This window comes from Sphaerodactylus townsendi, linkage group LG05 (genome assembly GCF_021028975.2).
Source record: "Sphaerodactylus townsendi isolate TG3544 linkage group LG05, MPM_Stown_v2.3, whole genome shotgun sequence".
Classification (NCBI taxonomy): Eukaryota; Metazoa; Chordata; class Lepidosauria; order Squamata; family Sphaerodactylidae; genus Sphaerodactylus; species Sphaerodactylus townsendi.
In genome coordinates, this window is record NC_059429.1 from 15,841,977 (window position 1) to 15,857,230 (window position 15,254).

Sequence of the window (15,254 nt, forward strand, 5' to 3'; positions counted from 1 at the left end):
AGAATGAATGGGAGCCTCACAAAAACACACGCATCCTAAGCCTATCAAAGGCGCCAAACATTACTGTTTTTATTGCAACATTAACAGAGGGAGGACAGGGGTTTGAACAGATGTTTCCCACAATAACAAAAAAGAAACCCCCGTCTCTAGAAGCGGCATACCTCTGAATGCTGATGTCTGTAAACATCCCAGAAGTATCTCACTGGCCGCTGCCAGAAAACAAAGGGCTGGATCCAGGCTAGCATTTCTGCCTCCCATGGCAGCCCAAAATGATCCCCCAAAATCTTGCTTGTGAGCCCCCTCTGCCCTCAGAAGGGCACTTTAAGGGGCACGTGGAGTGGTGGGGGGAGCAAAAAACATTGTGCCCCACGAGCAACAATCCACACATCCATGGAAATACCTAGTCTGGATCCATCCCCAGATACTGGATATTCTGGTCTAACGGTGTTCTTCCGATGTGATTAATGACGGCTGCACAGAAAATCCTTCCTAATAGATTACGCTCCGTGTTAATTAGGAAGTGGGAGATACTGCTCAGATTTCCCACCTCAAGCAGCTAAACTTCACCTCCGCGGCTGCTGTTTATTATTTATAGAAGTGCCTAAATTTATGGATTGCCATGTACGATTGAGGGCTGAGCATATGTCCCCTCTTCCATCGCTGCTCCGCAGGCTGGGGGGAGTCGCGCGTTCTATTTTGCCTGCCTCCTGGTTTTCCCTTGAAGGATGTCTAAATTTAATTCCAGATTTGGCAAACACAGCTTCACATGCACAGCTTTGCCGCTCCCGTCTGGCGCGTCCCTTCCCTGCCATTTGGTTAATAACAGGGATGTCCTCATCTGCACATTGGTTTCCAACAGCACAAACAGGGAGCGAGCGAAGCTTTTTGCAACACGATTTTAATTAGCGCATACATCTCTTTGTGTGTGTGTGTGTGTGGCATTTTAATGACACTCCTCTCTGGCGAGGAAGCATGTGAGCATATAGGTACACGGGTCCCAGAAGAGTGCCAACAGGAATGGAAAAAAAACACCCTGCCATTTTATCAACGCACACATCAAAATCCTTTTCGTGGCAACGCTTTTAATGCGGGCGAAAGCTGCACGCAGCAGTCTGATCAACGTTGGGAAATAAATGGCAGGTGGCTTATGCGTTACTGCTGCTTGGCAGTGAAAATCAGGTAGCTTCAATCTCCCCAGTCCAGGGAGAAATTGGGACAGGGGGAATTGCATAAAATCCCTAATGTGGACAAAAACCTAACCCTGAGCCCTCCGGGGGAGGGCGGTCTATAAACCTAACCTAAACCTAACCCTAACCCTGAGCCCTCCGGGGGAGGGCGGTCTATAAACCTAACCTAAACCTAACCCTAACCCTGAGCCCTCCGGGGGAGGGCGGTCTATAAACCTAACCTAAACCTAACCCTAACCCTGAGCCCTCCGGGGGAGGGCGGTCTATAAACCTAATTAATAAAATAAATAAATAAATAAATAAAAAACATAGGCTCAGAATCTTGGAAAGGCAGTACCTGTCAAGGACCAAAGCAACCCGTCTTTTTAGAAGGGTAGCCTGATACCCATTTCCTCTCTGGATGACAAAGTGCACAGGTTTCCTGGCCTGGCATGATCACAGTAGGCTAGAACCATCCAATGGGTTTAAAAAGCAGATTTCCACACCTGAGCGTCAGCCAGCATCACATCCTTGATCTGGGGCAAGCCCTTGGCCTCTCCATTCTCCATCCACACGTAGTGGACTTGGTAGCCGCGTATCTGCCCGTGCTGGCGGTTCTGGATGGGTGAACGCCAGAACACTTGGATGGCAGTCGAATTCAGAACCTCCACTTCCACCTTGCGAGGTGGGGCACTAGGCACTGGAAGAGAAAGCAAAGGAGTGGAAGGACAGGAAGAGAGAAACAGAGGAAAAAATGGGCGCACGTTTCAGCTTGGATACGGGAAAGGCTCAGTTGATAACAGTGTGTATGTACGCAACAACATGGCTTCAACTAACTCATGCAGTTGCCCCACATCTGTACCAAGGCTTGTGGTATGCTGTTTTGACCTGCACACTGTCGGCATGAACGGATTTCATGCCAGAGGCATCTTGTGCACTATTAACAATCCTCCTTTGGCCATAGCTGAGTCTGGGTTGCAATTTCTGGTCTCACAGCATAATGGCAAAGCCTAGCCAAGAAGAAGAAGAAGAAGAGTTTGAATTTATATCCCTCCTTTCTCTCCTGTAAGGAGACTCAAAGGGGCTTACAATCTCCTTTCCCTTCTCCTCTCCCCCTACCAGAACAGGCACCCTGTGAGGTGGGTGTGGCTGAGAGAGCGCCAAAGCGCTGTGACTAGCCTAAGATCACCCAGCTGGCCTGTGTTGGAGTGCACAAGCTAATCTGGTTCCCCAGATAAGCCTCCACACCTCAAGTGGCAGAGTGGGGAATCAAACCCGGTTCTCCAGATTAGAGTGCACCTGCTCTTAACCACTACGCCACTGCTGCTCCTCTATCTCGAGGCTGCCACCCCTATCTGGAAGGCTTCTCAGAACCCTCCTATTCAACACACCCTTATTCTCTTTGACAGACAGTCCGGTGTCATCCTTTTGACACGGGCGTGAGGAAAGAGCACAAGAATTGCTAACCAGCCAGATGACCTGGGAGACTCATAAACAGGCTCACATGGGGCCCTTCCACACCTGCAGAATAATGCACTTTCAATCTACTCGCACAATTGTTTGCAAGTGGATTTTGCTATTCTGCACAGTAAAATGCAGCTGCAAAGTGCATTGAAAGTGGGTTGGAAGTGCGTTATTCTGCATGTGCGGAAGGGGTCATAGAGATGACTAATGCTCTGTCACCTGTCCCTGATAGGCTATCGTGCCCATGAATAGGAAGGATTCACCTGTCTTTCATGGACAGCAGTCGCAAACAAGCTTATCCTCCATAAATGACTTTTTAAAAAAACTACATTGCTAATTTGAGTATGGGTTTAACAGGGCTTGGTTCCAAGATTCACAAATTAATGGTGCCTTTAATCAGGGGAATAACGAAGGCCCACCACCTTTTCCTGACATGCAGGGAAGTCCAGGGTTGCTGCGCAGGCAATGGCAAAGTATCTTTGTTGGTCTCTTGCCTTGAAAACTCTATGGGGGTTGCCATAGGTTGGCTGTGACTTAAGGGCACCTACCACCAATATGCTAATGCACCACAGCCAAAACAGGCTCAAAGAGAAAGCTGAGGTAACTTCAAGCAGCAACCCTATTTCTTCAAGTGACCAAGGAGAAGAAGAAAAATAAGAGTTGGATTTAACCCCCCCCCCCTTCCTCTCCTATAGGAGACTCAAAGGGGCTTACGAACTCCTTTCCCTTCTCTCCTCCCAACAAACGCCCTGTGAGGTGGGTGGGGCTGATAGAGCTCTGAAGACCTGTGACTAGCCCAAGGTCACCCAACTGGCATGTGTTGGAGTGCACAGGCTAACCTGAATTCCCCAGATAAGCCTCCACAGCTCAGGCGGCAGAGCGGGGAATCAAACCCAGTTCCTCCAGATTAGAGTACACCTGCTCTTAACCACTACGCCACTGCTGCTCCAAGACTCCAGAAAGACTGCATCAGAGACTCCTTTAATGAGCAAGTCAGTTGGTTTCTTGGAGAGAGGCTGGGAACTCCCAGCGACACAGATTCAATATAGAATTTGTGTGTGAATTTGGGGGTCAAGTTAGTCCCCCCCCCCCAACACATTTCCAACTAGCTGCTTCAGCTTGATTTTAGGATCAGCTGGGGGATCATGAGCAATCCTTTCCAGACCAGGTCTCGGGTGTGCTTTATTCAGCGGCATGGCTGAATAAATCTTCCAGCAGCTGAGCGGAGAACGTTCCAGTCTCTCGCCTCTATGGACTAAATTATACAGAGATCACACAAAATACAGCGACAGCCCAAATGTGTGGGTTACGGGTCAGTCGTATTCATGAATAAAAGCAGAAGGTGGTACAGGTGTGTACCATCAAAAGGAGGGTGCAGAAGAGGGGAATGAGGTGGATGTAGGCAGAGGTGTAAGGGGAAAATGGCGCCCGGGGTAACACCTGCTCTGGGTTCTTCCCCCAACCCTGCGCCCCACTTACCTTAGCCGGCGGGAGCCTGCTGCAGGCCGTCACAGCCAGGCTGCTCCTTCGGCTGGTGGAGGCTCCGCTGGCTGAAGGAACAGACTGGAGGGGCGGGGCCGACAGGAGGGGTGTGGGGGTGATTTTCTGCCCCCCCACGTGACCAGCTGATGTGTGCCCAGGGACATGTGACCCCACATGTCCCCGTGAGTGCTCCGCCCCTGGATGTAGGGAAGGGGGAGGGCTGAGCATCCCATGTCCGTGGACAAATAAGATCTCACCCTTTATTTGTGAGCGTGGCACCAAGAAGCTAAGAAAGGTTTTTCTTTGTGTTTAGCCTGGCTCTGGAAGTCAAACACTGCAGAGGAAACCTTCACAGAACACTTATTTTACAAATTCAACCCGCTGTATTCCAGAAGCTGTATTGCACTAATGCAGGATGTTAATGCTTTTTATAAACGTTCAGAACATGGTGCACCTCTCAGGCTTTGACTAAGCATCCACTGAGGAACGTCTTAGCAAATGCCACTCGTGGAAGGCCAGGATCCTTGGGTCTCCTCCAAGAAGCCATGTGGTTTGAGGTCCCAATTCCCAACAGTGTGTGCCAAGCTAGCAGCTGATCAGAGAAGACAGCTGCAGGCAATTCAAGCTGAGACAGAGAGACAATGGATCGAATAGGTTCTGATCCAGGGAATCGAGTGACCCCAGTCAATTTAATGCCACTGTCTGCTTATTCATCACAAAAACTGATGCACTTTGAGCAAAACTTGATGCTGAAGGGAGCTGTAAAGCTATTCCCTACTGCACCTCCAGGTGGGTCTACCTGCAGCAGGTGGGTCTACCTGGGGGCCCTCTGCTTCAGACAACTCCCGATTTCCACATTTGTGTGTGTGTGCGCATCCCATCACGCTTGGGGGCACTCTGCAATCTCAACAGGGAGCCAAGCTACACAAGAAGTTCTGGCACGAGTTGGGTGCAATGTACATGCAACCTCATAACACGGCAAATGGATCCCCCCCTGCCCCCACCCCAAGATGTTTCAGTGCTGGGAAGAGGGTGAAGTTCCTTGTCACCCCTCCTTCCAATTTCCTTTGGGGGCAAGTAATTCCACCATGTCTCTGCTCATGCAGAGATGCAAAGAAAGTTGTGCACCCTCAGTGGAGACCGTTGCATCTCTGCATGAGTTACCATAGCAGACCTCCTACCCCTTCAATAGAGGCACGTTAAACAAGAAAAACAAGGATAAATAAAGTAGGGGGGGTCTCCTGAGAGGGAGGGTAACTGCTACTCTTCCACATGCTCGATGATCATCTTTTCAGGGTGTAAGCGTGCTCCCAATTTTATTGATTGATTGATTGATTGATTGATTGATTGATTGATTGATTGATTGATTGATTGATTGATTGATTGATTGATTGCTTCAATTTTTATACCGCCCGATCCCCAAAGGGCTCCGGGCGGTAAACAACACAATTCAACGTCAGTTAGGAGCAAGTCATACATAAAATATAAATACATAGGCTCCATCCCATATCATCAATAAAATAACTTAAAACTCATAAAACAGCGAAAAGAATAAGTACATAAAGAGACAGGGCATCCAAAACCCCAATTTAAAACCTACCCCCCAAAAGGGGGGACGGCGGGCCCCTCAATATGAGGGGACCCTGATGTAACAGCCCCAAAGCAAGGAGCAGTAAAGAGCAGTAAGGGGGCACCATATCAGCGGCCGGACACTCCAAAGGCCCGGTGGAACAGCACAGTCTTACAGGCACTGTGGAACTCACCCAGGTCCCGCAGGGCCCGGACAGTTGGAGGAAGGGTGTTCCACCAGGCCGGGGCCAGTGCTGTACAAGTCCTGGCCCGTGTGGAGGCCAGCCGCATCATTGAGGGCCCGGGGATCACCAGCAGATTGGCCTCTGCTGATCGCAGAGGCCGAGTGGGGACATTCTGCTTTAATACAGAAGTCTGAGAAATCACAGTCTCCCAGGATTCTTTGCTTTTGTTTTGATTCTGCAACAGAGAGACCCAAAAGAAAAGAGGGATAAAAAATTACCATCTTCGTCGGTACGAATGATGACCGGTGCGCTTTCAGGGCCTGGCCCCACCTTCGTATGCGCTGTGACGGTGATGCGATATTCTGTCCACTTCTCCAACGATTCCAGGAGGATCTGATTGGTCGCTGGGGCAATGTCGTTCACCTCTCGCGGTTCTGTGTCCTCCGAGTCCAGGGCTCGATAGCGGACGCTATATCCATCCAAGACTCCATTTTGGCTTTCGGCCGGAGGAGGCCGCCAACTTACCAGAATGGCCGTGGATCTGACGCTGACGCATTTTATGTCTTGAGGGGGGGCAGACGGTTCTATGGGAGGAGTTGGGGTAGTGGCAGGGTAGTCCAGGGAGGAAAGGTAGGCAGGAGGAGAAAAGGAGAAAGGGGACAAGAGGATGGGGGGAAAAAAACAAAAGATGGGAAAGATAAAAGAAAAAAAGAAAAATGATAACAAAAAAATCTAAAATAAAACATACAAAAATTTGATTTAGGAAGATTTAAATTTAAAGCAAAAAAGAAAAAGAAAAGCTTGCATTTGAAATGAATAAAAAATAAATCCGCAACATAAATTAAGTAAGGGAATATTTCAACACAAAACTGACAAAGCAAACTAAGAGATGCAAGAGTGCTCGCCGAGGGTCTCCTGGACTGTTCCAACAAAAAAACATCTCTCCCAATATAACAGTTGTTCTCAGAGGCATGTGGCCTATAGGGCAGTGGTGGCGAACCTTTGGCACTCCAGATGTTATGGACTACAATTCCCACCAGCCCCTGCCAGCATGGCCAATTGGCCATGCTGGAAGGGGCTGATGGGAATTGTAGTCCATAACATCTGGAGTGCCAAAGGTTCGCCATCACGGCTATAGGGGCATGGGGTCACCCATGTTCCCCGGGCGCATGCCTTTTGGTGACATGGGGGGGGGGTGCCCGGATCCCCCATGACCAAACGGCATGTGCCCCAGCTGCATGCCACGTAGCCCACCCCCCACCGCCCTTCAAGCCGGCTCAGGAGCTGGCACGCAGGGAAGCAAGGGGGGCTTGCTGGCTGGCAGCCAACTGTTGCCACTGATCCTTGCCCCCGACCTCCGTGCACGCCAGCTTTTGGGCAAAAACCAGCCTGCACGGAGGCTGGGGGGCCTGACTCGGGGGAGGCATGGGGGTGAGGTGGGGTGCCCGGAGAAGGAGTTCTCTCCGGGCGCTATTTTCCCCGATATGCCTCTGGTTGCTCTCTGCTTTAGAGCTGGTCCCTGGGATGTGCTAATATCAAAAGCGTTGTCTCGGAAAGGCTCATCCAGAGAGATTCGGGGAAGTTCCCGAAAGAACAGCTCACCCATTAATCATTCCAGAAAAATCCAAGCGGGTGAACCTATGAGTTGGTCCACCACCATTCAGGCAGAAGCAAATGTTATATGAGGAACAGACGCGAGAGAAACATTCCCTAGAAATTCCTATTTTCTTCAAAGAACGACCCTCTGCACGCAAGGTGTCCCAGGATGCTCACTCCCGAGGACGGCCACAAGAAGGGAATGATCCTGAAATGGGAGTCCTACCAGCTAAAAGTTTTGTGGCTGTTGAAGGGTGGTAGCAGATCTGTCATCTGAAAATAAGCCTGTTTTTGGTTGTTTCCCCACTTACCTCGACCAAAGGTTGCTGTGCGCTACTCCCAGCGCGTGTCATTTCTGGCGCACTCCTGGGCTTCCCCATGACCCCGTGATGACTCTGTGCGGGGTAATCAAAAGGCGCCGTTTCGAGGAGCGCCAGGAATGACGCGCGCTGAGGGGGCGCGACAGTGGCAGCGTCGGGGCTGCTGCGTTGTCACCGCCCCTGTAGTGGGGAGTGCCGGGGGACCCCGCGCTACTTGGGGAGAGTAGCGCGCAGCAGCAGGTAAGTGGGGAAACGACCTTTGAATGGCATGCTAAATATATTTTCAGCTGGCAGATCCCGTTTGTGACTATGCAGCTCAGCCTGCACCACATGGCAACCTGTGTTGCATACTTATGAATAATTCTGCAGCGGCTCTTTACGAAAGCAAACTGCGTGAACTGCACATCCGCAATAAAAGGAGGAATGTTTGAGAAAGAAGAACAGGGGTAGGTGCGTTTCCCCTTTTCCTCCCCTCAAAACCTGCCTGCTACAAACAGATCCTTACGGTCAAAGCTAAAGATCCACACTGTTTTTGATTTAATTTCCAACACGGCAACACTCGTTTCTTCCCAATCCAGCAAATCCCTTTGAAAAAAAAAGATGTGATATGTCACAAAAACCATTGGCACAAGAGATTAGGCAGTGCCGTTTCAGCAGAGCAAAAGGAAAAAAACGAAGTTAATTGGGTATTTCGCTGATTATTCACTGATGCTCTGCCCTGCAGCGAGGGTAAGTTTCCTCTGGGGCAGAGGTTTCCTATACTGACATGATCACACTTGTGGAGCTTAGGATCCCAGAAGCCCCATGGTTGGCGAGAGTGGGGAAACCCCAATGTTTCCCCCTTGCTTTGGGGGCTCACTCCTTCTGGATTGCTCCCCTGTCCAATGCAAGATTGAACATTGCCGGCTTTTTAATGCCCTTTAAATGTAATATCGATATTCCCTGTATCGATATTATGCAGGCTGTTATTGTTGTTGTTTTAGGGCAGTGGTGGCGAACCTTTGGCACTCCAGATGTTATGGACTACAATTCCCATCAGCCCCTTCCAGCATGGCCAATTGGATATGGTGGCAGGGGCTGATGGGAATTGTAGTCCATAACATCTGGAGTGCCAAAGGTTCGCCACCACGGTTTTAGGGAAATGCTGGCCGTCAATCCCTGAAAGGAGAGGGGTGGGTGGGTTAATGCAAAAAAAAAGAAAGAAAGAAAACAGCCAACCATGTTCAATCTCGCACCGGATGGGGGAGCAACCCAGAAGCAGGGGCAGGCAAGGCATCCAGCAGGCAGTGCGGCGCCTCCTCGCATGTAAACAAGGAAACATGAACAGACCCCACTTCAAAGGCACTGTAAGGCAAGGAACGCTATGGGAAGCGCTCCATGTCCACTGGGTCTTTGTATAACTGCTTCACCCTGGCTCTGTTATTATTCCATATTAAGAGCTGAAAACTTTCAAATAAAGCTAATCTTTACTGTCCTTCGTAGCCTGCAACAAAATCAATTGTTTGAAGCCACTAAAGGGATACGTCGGTGATAAAAAGAGGTAATTTTTTTTTTTTTTGCTTTACAGTGTTTTGTGACTATGAGAGTTCAATCTGGGAATTTTTTAAGAAAAAATTGAGCAAGTTTATAACCCTATGCGTGAACTTACTTGGGAATAAGCCCCACTGAACTGAAAGGGAGCCGCTCCTGAGAAAAGGTGCACAGGATTGACTTGTGAGGTGTGCTGTATCTTTTAAGAACATAAGAACATAAGAACGAGCCTGCTGGATCAGACCAGAGTCCATCTAGTCCAGCACTCTGCTACTCGTAGTGGCCCACCAGGTGCCTTTGGGAGCTCACCTGCAGGATGTGAAAGCAATGGCCTTCTGCTGCTGCTGCTGCTCCTGAGCACCTTGTCTGCTAAGGCATTTGCAATCTCAGATCAAGGAGGATCAAGATTGGTAGCCGTAGATCGACTTCTCCTCCATAAATCTGTCCAAGCCCTTTTTAAAGCTATCCAGGTTAGTGGCCATCACCACCTCCTGTGGCAGCATATTCCAAACACCAATCACACCTTGCGTGAAGAAGTGTTTCCTTTTATTAGTCCTAATTCTTCCCCCCAGCATTTTCAATGAATGCCCCCTGGTTCTAGTATTGTGAGAAAGAGAGAAAATTTTTCTCTCCCTCCCCCTGGCTTTTGGCTAGACACGTCTCCAACTGATAGTCCCTAAGACCCCAAGGAGAACTAGCCACCTTCTTTCCTAGCGCCTGAAAAAAGCCCCAGGAATAAACTGGGGCATTAGAACTTAATTGGGAGCCCACTGGAGGTGAGGGATTCCTCGGGTCTCTCCCCATAATTGTAGCCCTTTAAGCTTATTACGTTGTCCTGCAAAGATTCTAGTTAACTTCTTATACCCCGTCTCCCACCCACCCTCGGCAAACGGTCTTCCAACACTCTGCCAGCCGCTCAAATATAAAGAGGGCGTATCGAACCAAACTAACAAGCTTAGAAAGCAAAAGAACCCCAAATTAACAATAAAGCAAAACAGTTGCCTTTGACAGGAACAAATATACACGCATACATATCAGAGGAAGGGAAATAAAGATAATGCAAAAAATAAAATCTCAAATAATATATAAACGTAACACAAATCCTTCCGAGTCCTTGCAGTCTGTTTTACCTACCTTCCGCAACAGCTAACTTTATGACTTTCTTACGAGAGAGCCTGTGGAGGCCAGGCCAGACTCCTGGTGGGTTTCTAGGTGTGACTCTGGCTTCACTGTTTCCCCGCTTCAGGGATACCATCCCCTCCTCCTCCCACTTGATCCTTTGGGGTCCAATTTCACACAAGGAATCAAAGCACTTGTAGTGGTTAGCACGTTGGACTGGAATTGGGACACCTCGATCGAAATCCTCACTAGCTGCACCATTTTACTGTGAGTGTTTCGCCTAATCTACCATGAAGGGTTGTGGTAAAATGGGGAACAGAGATCTTGGTGGATTCCCAGATAGCCCAAAAAACAGCCTCCTCTGGGGCTGGCAAAAACGTACCGGCCTCCTAGGGTGCTGGCGTTTGCATGGCTAAGCTGCTCTCTCACAATGAGGGTAGCACTCCATATTCCCCCCAATATCGGGGTGGAAACGTTTTCCTGCCTTACTCAATGAGTGAGGCTTTTGGAAAACAGCGTTTCCCTGCTGGCGCCGTGCAAACAGCACCGGATTGGAGGTTCCCCACACTTATCTTCTCTCCCTGTGGAGCTCCAGGGTAAGTGTGGGGGTAAGTGTGGGGAAACAAAACAGAGGTGCTTCCGAGGGTCATGGCCCCAGGGCTCCACCGGCATCATATACGCTGGTGGGAAAGCCGCTGCGGAGGCCCTTGCAGAATCCGCACCTAAGCTCTCTTCAGAATGGTGGAATAAAATGTACTCAGCAGTTATGGAAATAACATGCCAAAAGGTTTAGGCATGAAATGGAACCCAAGTTTGAACCCCCGCCCTTCCCACGATGCTCGACAGGTAACGGTGGCTATGTCAGCTGCCCTGATTCAGCATCGTGCAGAGAACCCATCCTAGACTGAATTCTGCTCTGTATTGATAATCTTTTTTTTAATGTGGATTAGGACGGCATCCATCGGTTTCAACAAATAATGGGGTGACGATGGAAAGAAATCAGTCCGTTTCCACCTCCCCTCCAACCACTGAATGGTGCCTTTCAGCCACACCTCTGGAATTCGCAACTGTTCATTAAAGGCTCATTGCAGAAATTTTGTAACGGACCCTCAGATAGGTTTGCCATTTATGGGTTGGAAATTTTTTGGGAGATTTGGGAGTTGGTGATTGAAAAGGTCAGGGTTTAGGGCAGCGGTGGGATCCAAAAATTTTAGTAACAGGTTCCCATGGTGGTGGGATTCAAACTGTGGTGTAGCGCCAATGGGGCTGGGCGGGGCACAACGGGGGCATGGCTGGGCATTCCGGGGGCGGGGCACTCCTGGGCGGGGCTGGGGCAAGGACGCAGCCGCTGCGCCGGTCCTTGGGCGGGAAACAAATGCACGCAGGCGCAGGCTGCCACGCACGCTGGTGCACCTCCTGCTAGACTGCTTCGAGTTCTGCGCGCTACTGCTGAGAGGAGGGGCATCACTAAGGCAAAAATCACGTGGCAAAATCACCAATTAGTAACCCCCTCTCGGCACACACAAATAATTAGTAACCTACTCTCGGGAACCTGTGAGAACCTGCTGGATCCCACCTCTGATTTAGGGACAGAATAGAAGGTACTTCAGCAAGGTGTAATACCCTTCAAAGCCGCCATTTTCTCCATGGGAACGGATCTCTGTCATCTGGATAGCATTTCTAATCCTGGGAAATCACCAGGCCCTCCCTGGAGATTGGTAACCCCATCCTCAGAATACAATCATGCAGCTGCTGGAAATCAACTCAGCAGCAAAAATCCCAAAGGATTCCTGTACATTTAACGTTGTTTACTTTCTGAAAATTGAAATGTGACAGATAAGTGGATGAATCCTAATTTGTTCCACTGGCTCAAAATTCTCTGAGAATCTGCTGACTGCTAATATTTGAATATTTGCCATCTGGGTAACTCATTTCTTTCTCCCTGCTGTGTGTGTATATATTGTGGCTGGGGTAACAAATGAGGGAAATGGGTGAGAAAAGCAGCAGCCTCAAAGAGGGGCGATCACATTCCCCCTAAATTTACAAAAAAACCCCCATTTCTCAAGGTATCCACCTCCTCATTCTCAATCTGCACCCACTTCATTTCCAGCTTCGTTCCTGAAACAATATTAACGTAACTGATGCTTTTTATGAATGTTGAGAGATGCTCAAGTTGAAAAGTGGCATACAAATCCAGTACTGAAATAGAGGACCTATTTGAACATTGGTTTTCCTTGTCTTTTTTTTAGCAGAGGGAGACTGTTGTGTTGAGAAATGAAGGCAGATGACAGAAGAGGCAATTTAGATCATTCCAGCGTCTTTGCTGTTCTTTTGGTCACAATTGCAGCCTCTGAGGCGATTTTTAAATTTTGAAACAAAGATTAATTGGACGATGGTCATGTTGAACCCTCATCTCCTCAGTCACTCTAGGCTGTGGATGAGGCCTTGACCACTTAAGGTCTCAGCTTCTGGTTCAGAGACAGAGGTGGGATCCAGCAGGTTCTCACAGGTTCCCAAGAGTAGGTTACTAATTATTTTTGTGTGCCGAAGGGGGTTACTAATTGGTGATTTTGCCACATGATTTTTGCCTTAGTTACGCCCCTCCTCTCAGCAGTAGCGCGCAGAAACTTGAAGCAGTCTAGCAGGAGGTGCACCGGCGTGCGTGGCAGCCTGCGCCTGCGTGCATTCGTTTCCCGCCCAAGGACCGGCGTAGCGGCTGCATTTTTGCCACAGCCCCGCCCAGAAATGCCCCGCCCCCGGAATGCCCGGCCATGCCCTCGTCGTGCCCCACCCAGCCCCATTGGCGCTACGCCACAGTTTGAATCCTACCACCATGGAAACCTGTTACTAAAATGTTTGGATCCCACCACTGTTCAGAGATTGTAGAGTTAAACTGCAAGGGATTCAAGCTACAGTGAGAAGCCTCATAGGGTTGTTAAACTGTGTTTTTAACATCAAAATTTAACATTTCCGATAGTGATAGCTAGGTGCCCTGGAGACTGAATAGCCCCCGCTTTCATTCCTTTCCGTCCACTTCTCACAGCATTCTGACAGCATTTTCCCTCTTTCTCAATGCCCTCAGCCCCACAATTGTCTAAATTTTTCAACTCCCCTGAGGGGTCCTCTAAGATGCTAGAAAAAGATGCCTTCTATTTGTTCCAAGGGAGGAAGTAAATCCATTTTCTTCATCCTCTCTTGAACAGAATGTGGATTTTAACCCAGGGGAATACTTATTCAAAACATTTCTTAACTGCCTTTCTTCCTTTACGGAGCTCAAGACAGCTTATAACGTAAATAAAATGCATAAGCAAAATGTAAAATCACAGGACTACTGAAGTGGTAAACTTTGCTGGTTTCTACCTATTTTGTGAATTGAACTCTCTACCTTGTTGGTTTTGCTTACTGGTAAATCTTTTAACTTCAAATGTAAAGTCTTTCTAAATAATACATGTTATTTATTGGTTTATTTTCTTTGCCAACCCTCCAATTAATATCACTGTTTTTGACCTACAAAACCTCAAATGTGTGTAACATATTAAATAATGTAACAAAAAAAAATCAATTAACTAAAACCATGACAGAACTACCCAATCAATCAACCACATAGGAGATTATAACTCTTATCCTGAAAGCTTAAGGCTCAAAGGTATAAGAAAAATGATTTTTAAACTATGTTTTCCTGCCATTCTAACAGAACCATCCTAGACTGTTTCATTGTTTGACACTTGTGAGCGAGTGGAACTGATAACTGATAAATATCGTTTGTAGGCTGACTGGTGTTTATAGTTAAGAGGTGAACAAAATGCACATATTTGGAATTCCGAGGGGCAAATTTTCATCTCGCAATTCGAATTTTTGCTCTTGTGCTCAGTTCAGATGTCAAAACACGATGATGCAGAGTCTTCTGCATGTGTGAACCAGGCTTTCGTTCTCAGTAAGTGTCCTGCACCTGAACTGAACCACTTCAGACAGTCTGAGGGGACTCAAACAAGAGTCAAAAGCTCCTTCCAGCAAAAACTTGTGTCACAGAGGATATGACACAAGAGACTTACAGGGGCATACTGTAGTTTACTTCTACTCCGTTTGTATGGGAGAAATAGACTCTATGCTAAGGTGACCAGATGGTCACCTTTGTGATCCGGGACGGGGAAGCGGCCGGTATAAGCAATCCCGCAGGGAGTTACCGACGGCGTTTCTGGGGGTTGGCCGCTGTCGCCTCTGTGACAGAGCTGCAGAAAATGGTAAAGCCCCAGAAGGCCATGTTCTCCTGGCGGGTTGGCGCATGGGAGGTTGCCGCGGACTGCCTTGCTCTGGTGAAGGCAGTGCAGCAGCCTCCTTAAAATCGGGACAATTTGTAGAACAAGGACGCTGGACAAATTGTTTAGTATGGACGGTCCCGGCTTGCTGGACGGCAGGCTTATCAGTCTACTCTGGCGCATCTAGTTTTAAGAATATAAATACATATGATCCTCCAACCCCTTTATGTTGTCTATAGAACTAGATATCAGGGATTAGGTTTCTGGCCTAGACTTCTCCCTCAAGTCAAACTATTTTACCACATGCAGAGAATTTTTCTATATGGCGGAACAAACACAATCAATGTGAGCTGCTAGACTGCAGACTGGAGCAACAGAGGCCAGACACAGACCGACCACATCCACAAAAGCTGGGCTTGATTGAGGAACAGTTCAAAATTTTGTCTCAGCTCATATCTTTAGGGTACTTCGCACAGAAGAGTTTCACCACTGTACTACACAATTCTTTTGGTTCAGCGTTGGGGACTGAATCTCCATGCATATACTCACCCACTGAGCCACTACCCT

The 15,254-nt window shown here is 48.4% G+C and overlaps 1 protein-coding gene across 1 annotated transcript in view; it reads right to left on the minus strand.

Annotated features, from left to right (window-relative positions):
- The window catches only part of PTPRS (protein tyrosine phosphatase receptor type S), a 362,151-nt gene that overhangs the window by 90,272 nt on the left and 256,625 nt on the right, over nt 1-15,254 (minus strand). Inside the window, 2 exon segments of the mRNA XM_048496069.1 lie at nt 1,673-1,866; nt 6,145-6,450. Coding sequence (XP_048352026.1) covers nt 1,673-1,866; nt 6,145-6,450 — 500 coding nt within the window.